At 36.0% G+C, this 6,054-nt stretch overlaps 1 protein-coding gene across 1 annotated transcript; it reads left to right on the top strand.

Moving 5' to 3' along the window:
- Positions 1 to 1,868: 1,868 nt before the first annotated feature.
- On the top strand, positions 1,869 to 3,924 carry LOC108477845 (probable inactive receptor kinase At4g23740). Its single transcript, XM_017780329.2, is given in 3 exon segments — positions 1,869 to 3,106; positions 3,268 to 3,875; positions 3,878 to 3,924. Coding segments are annotated over 3 exon segments (1,893 nt in total).
- The last annotated feature ends 2,130 nt before the right edge of the window (positions 3,925 to 6,054 follow it).

The following is a 6,054-nucleotide window of genomic DNA, read 5'->3' as shown; positions in this document are numbered from 1 at the left end:
AAACTGATTGGATTAGTCAAATTGATTAAACCAACAAACTGTTTACCTAACCAATTCGATTGCATGATCAGTCTTGAAAGTGTTTCTATGTGTTAGTCTGATAATTAAGGTGTTCACACCCCATGTATGGCCTCAGTTCAAGTCTAATTAGTCACATTGCTATTAAAATTTTACCCTCTTTATGTAATTTATCCAAAAAAAAAAACATTGATTATTTTAGTCAAAATCAAATAAGTATTTCTAGTTTCCAAATTGCTGACTTTTTAACTTTTTATTTTTATATTATTATTATTTATATATTAACAATGATTTTTATATAATATAAATAGGTTTAAATATTTTTGAACTCATGTTTTTTGCACTACAATAATATTGATATTAACAGAGATAAAATGCAATCCATATTAAATATTTTAATTTTATAGGCAAAATTACAAAAAAAAAATCATGTTTTAATTATTTCAGTTCTGTTTAACCTGTTATTTTCTAAAAATAAAATAATAATCATTTTTATATGTACTGCTTATGCAAAATGTGGTGTCAAAGGACAAAAACGAAGGCCCAAAGGCGTCGTCCAAATTGATTAAATCGAACGGCCAAAAAAAAGTTCACAAAATCAGACCAACGCCCAGTACTCCTCTAAACGCTTTGGGCCCCACACCCCTCATTTATAGTTTATCGTAAACAGACTACAGGATAGACCGACACCACAGTGACGCAGTAATCACCTACCTCTAATCTATTATTCACCATCATAAATTTAATATGATTGGCCCACCTGTCACCATCTGTAAGTCTCCACGTCATTCTCCACCAAATCCGCTTTTTAGTACAACGGTTTTTCGTTTCTCTTTTTTACTCCTGTCGTCGGTTACCTTATAAAAAACCCTCCTTATTCTCTCCATTAATGTCACCACCCCAAAAAATAAAATAAAATAGCCGTTGCTAATTAAATTAAAAACCTTCACGTTTTTTACTATTTATGTGCTTATTTTGTTCCTCTCTTGGCTTCAAATCGTTTACTTTGGTTCCATTGTTTGAGTTTGAAGTTAGCAAATTTCTGGGTTTAAAAAAAAGAGAAAGAAATTCACCATTTTCTTTTAATCTATTTCTTAATGATTATTACTATTCCATTTTCACATGCTTTGGATTCTACTTTAACCGTGTAGAAATCATCACAAGAAGTTGCATTTTTCACCCTATTAGGCCTTTGCTTTTTATCATTTCTTTCCTTCTTTGGTCGGTGAGTGAAAAAAAAAAGCAGGGTCTTCAAGAAGTATTCAACTAAGCAAAGAAGTGAGCTTGGAAGCAGAGGAGTTTGAGGATTTTAAAAATGAGGTAAGTGTAAAAGTAGTTCTTTAGAGGTAGTTTGATTTTGGGTTTGGTTTGGATTTTGATTTGAATTCACCTTTGTATTCGAGTTTTCAACTTTTTGGATGAAAAGCTTAAAAGAACAAAGAACAAAAAGGAAAGAAGCTGGGTTTTCCTAGGAGGTTTAATACTGTAATAGAGTTTAATTTAGTACTATTTTTGGGTTTAAAGAAATGAAATTGGGTTTCTAGGCAATGTATCTCTTTTGACTAAAGACACCTCTTTCAAAGCAAGCTTCCATTTTTTTAATGTGAAAATCCCCAGAATCCGCCACTACTTTTTTCGACAATTATCTTGGAATCTCACCCTTTTTCACTTTACATTCTGTTTCTCTCTAATTTATTTTAAATTTTTTTGAATTGTTTACTTTTGTCTTTTCTTCTCTATTGCTTTTTCAGCTTAAAAACCATAGATGTAAAGAAAGGGAGCCGTGAAGTAGCAGAAACAACTCGTTTTTTTTGCTTCAGGGTGTGTGTAAAGTGAGTTTTGTAAGCGAGATGGAAGTTTTGTATGTCCTATCTTGGATTTGCATCTTGGGTTTGGTTTTGTTTCAAGGAAATGCAGATCCTGTTGAATATAAGCAAGCATTGCTTAATTTTATCAACAAGATGCCCCATTCTCGTGCTCTAAACTGGAATCAGACTTCCCCAGTATGCAACAACTGGACTGGAGTGACTTGCAATGCTAGTGGCTCTCGGATAATAGCTGTTAGATTGCCTGGAATCAGATTACACGGTCCAATTCCGTCCAATACCATTAGTCATCTCTCAGCTTTGCAGGTTTTAAGCCTTAGATCCAATGGTATAAGTGGTCACTTCCCTTCTGATTTCTTTAATCTTAGAAACTTATCTTTTCTTTATCTTCAATACAACAACTTGTCTGGACCACTGCCTGTGGATTTCTCGGTTTGGAGGAATCTAGCTATTGTTAACCTGTCCAACAATCGGTTCAACCAGAGTATTCCTAGTTCGTTGTCAAATTTGACTCACCTCCAGGCGTTGGATCTTGCAAACAATTCACTTTCTGGTGAAATTCCTGACCTGAATTTGCCTAGCTTGCAACAGATAAACTTGTCCAACAATAAACTCACCGGTATTGTTCCGAAGTCACTTTTAAGGTTCCCTAGTTCGTTGTTTGAAGGTAACAACGTTTCTTTCGAAAGAATCCCTCCTCATCCGTCACATTTTGGTGCACCCTATGGCGAACCGTATCCGACATCTAAAAAGTCCAGGAGGCTTGGAGCAACTGTATTGCTGGGAATAATAATTGCTTGTTGCATTCTAGCAATTGTGGCGTTTGTGTTTTTCGTAAGCGTGGGCTGCTCAAGAAGAAAGAATGAGGATGTGTATTCGCGGAAGTTGCAAGCCGGAGGGATGTCACCGGAAAAAGCGGTCTCGAGGAGTCAGGATGCAAATAATAGATTGTTCTTTTTCGAGGGCTGTAATTATACATTTGATTTGGAGGACTTATTGAGGGCTTCTGCTGAAGTACTAGGGAAGGGAACTTATGGTATTTCCTATAAAGTAGTGCTAGAGGATGCAACAACAGTGGTAGTGAAGAGGTTGAAGGAGGTTAGTGTGGGGAAGCGGGAGTTCGAGCAACAAATGGAGGTTATTGGAAGCATTCGGCATCTGAATGTCATCGAGCTGAAAGCATATTACTACTTAAAAGATGAAAGGCTGATGGTTTATGATTATTACAGTCAGGGAAGCGTTTCTTCCATCTTACACGGTATGTTGCTTTATACGACCCCTTGTTCATATATTAATTTGAAGAATTGATTTTCTGAGAAACTTTTAGTGACCACCGTCTCTGATAGTGTTATATGAAAAAAGATTTAAGATGGTTCATCCTCGGCATATGTTCGATTTCTTAATTCGATGAGTGCCTTTGCAGGTAAAAAAGAGAGACTAGAACCCCTCTAGATTGGGATGCCAGAATGAAAATTGCAATCGGGGCAGCTAGAAACATTGCCTGCATCCATACAGAAAATGGTGGCAAGTTTGTCCACGGCAACATCAAGTCCTCCAACATTTTCGTCAACTCCCAACAATACGGCAGTGTATCGGATCTCGGACTATCAACTATAATGGGTGCACTTGCCCCTCCCATCTCCCGTGCTGCTGGTTACCGTGCCCCTGAAGTTACCGACACCAGAAAAGCTATGCAACCTTCTTATGTCTATAGCTTTGGAGTGGTCTTACTTGAGCTCCTAACCGGAAAGTCCCCTATCCATACTACTGGTGGCGACGAGATCATCTACTTGGTCAGATGGGTTCATTCGGTAGTTCGAGAAGAGTGGACATCTGAGGTTTTCGATATTGAACTGACGAGATATCCAAACATAGAGGAAGAGATGGTGGAGATGTTACAAATAGCAATGACATGTGTTGTGAGGATGCCGGATCAAAGACCGAAAATAGCAGACTTAGTTAAAATGATAGAAAATGTCCGAGCGATCGAGTCCGAGAATCGACCATCTTCGGGAAACAGATCTGAAAGTTCAAACCACCGGCAACAACGATGGGGAAAGAATCCCATGTCTCACAATGAATGAACCTTACATAATATTATCATTCATTTATTATTTCACCTTAGTTGCCTGCTATATTTGAAAAGAAAAATGATTTAGCCTTTTTTTTGCATTGAACAAATTCTGTTGAGACGTTTTTAAATGCATTGGTGAATTTCTATATGTTATTATGAAAGATTTGATGATAGCATCTTCAAATTATAAATTCCTTTTTTTTTTTTGGAATTACAATATTTTAAGAAAATACAACTAATGCTCACCATGCAATCTCGTATCAGAAAAAATATTTCTCCCCAAAAAACTGAAGTGGCAAACAGATGATTACGTGAACGAATCTTTGTACATACAATTTAATTTTCTTTTCAATTTCTTCATAAAGGTTTAGAAAATATTTTTATTTTATTTTTAAAATTTGAAAAAAAAGAACAACGAATTTGAAAGAGAATCAATTCAGTAATCAAATTTAAAATTTAAAATATCTTACTAACTTTTCATGTTTTACAAATCATTTTCATTAAAAAATAAGCTTTTTGTTTTTTAAAAAATTAATTTACTTTTTAATTTTTTAAATATTGGTTAAAAATACAATAAATCACTGTATTCTTTACAAATTTGAAATTTAGTTCATATATTGTTATTTTAGGAATTTATTCCTTCCACTTTTCAGATTTCCCATTGTAATAGCCCAATTTCGCCCGGGCCTATATTACAAACAAATAAAACAAAAATTAAACCAAAAAATAAAGTAAGTCAGAAAGCAGTCCATTTACAATATGACCCAATGGCCCAAATAAATAAAAAAACCCTAATGGCCCAAATGACCCAAAAACCTAAACATCTTCAGAAACCCTAGCCTCCTTTGTGCATCGCACCCCCTCCTCATGCCTCCGCAGTGTGCTCGCAGCCCGAAGTTTGACATGCATCTGTGGCCTTGCACCAAAATGGCAAAGGTCAGCCTTTCTCTCCTCCGTTGACCTCACCAAGGCCTGCAAAAAAAAAGAACAAAGAAAGAAGGCAGAGCAGAAAAGGCAGAAACGAAAGCAGAAACAATGGAAACAATAGCGAAAACAAAAATTGAAGTGTTGTTATTCAGCTATAAAAGCCATAATCGCTACATGTATTTTTTATGAACACACTGAACGAAGAAATACAAAAAAAATCAGATTTCAAACCCAAAGGTAGCATTTTATTTTTTTTTTATTTTCGAAATAACAAAAAAAAAACAAAAAGAAAAAATCTTATCTGAGATATGTAGTCGTCGCCGCTGCCGTTGGTCATTTTCCACCGATTCGAGGAACCTAGGAACCCTTTAAGGTTCCAACGAAGGCCTTATCGGAGAACGGCGAAACCTTTCGGTTTCTTTTCCCATGGTCGAGCATTGGTTAGATTTTTTTGGGATTTAAGGCCCAAATTTGGGTTCTTTTCAAAAAGGGGGTCAAAAAAGAGACTTTTGCGTTTTCTGGCTGCCGTGGACCGTGGAGCTGTCACCGGCGATCGGTGGCCATCGCGATGGAGACTTGCCGGAGCCAAGACCGGACCTGGGTTTTTTTTAGGGAGAGGGGAGAGCTTTTTGAGAGTTTTTTTATTTATTTAAGGATGAAATGATTTTTTTTTGTAAAAATTTTGGTTTAAATAGACCCCAAAAAAGATGTCGTTTTAGGGTTGGCTTCAATAGCCCTAAAACGCCGTTGTTTCACCCTTGACCCACGCGTCGACTTGACCCGCTCCAGAGGATCCACATGTTTTCAACAAAGGGTATATTTGCACTGTCGGTCCTTCCACTTTTTCACCCATTTTCAATTTAATCCTATTTCCCTTTTTTTTTCTTTTTAATTTTATCCTGCAATTTTGGCTTCGTTTCATTTCAGTCCACCACGAAATGATACGTTTGTAGGACTGAGAATAATTTCTCATTTAGTCCTCGTCCCTTTGCGCGCATTATATTTTGACCCTAATTTCTTTTTTTTCTTTTAAATTTGGTCATTCAATTTTATTTCATTTTTAATTTAGTCCCTCGACTTGCCAAAGGAAATGGCGCGTTTAGTGGGGTTTGGGATATTTTCCCAGTTAATCTCCATTCCTTTTTGCGCGTTTCATTTTAATCTTTGATTTTGTTTTAATTATTTTATTATTTACATTTTAACCCCTTT

The sequence above is a fragment of the Gossypium arboreum genome, chromosome 1, assembly GCF_025698485.1.
Source record: "Gossypium arboreum isolate Shixiya-1 chromosome 1, ASM2569848v2, whole genome shotgun sequence".
NCBI classification, from domain to species: Eukaryota; Viridiplantae; Streptophyta; class Magnoliopsida; order Malvales; family Malvaceae; genus Gossypium; species Gossypium arboreum.
This window is presented reverse-complemented; position numbering and strand designations above follow the sequence as displayed.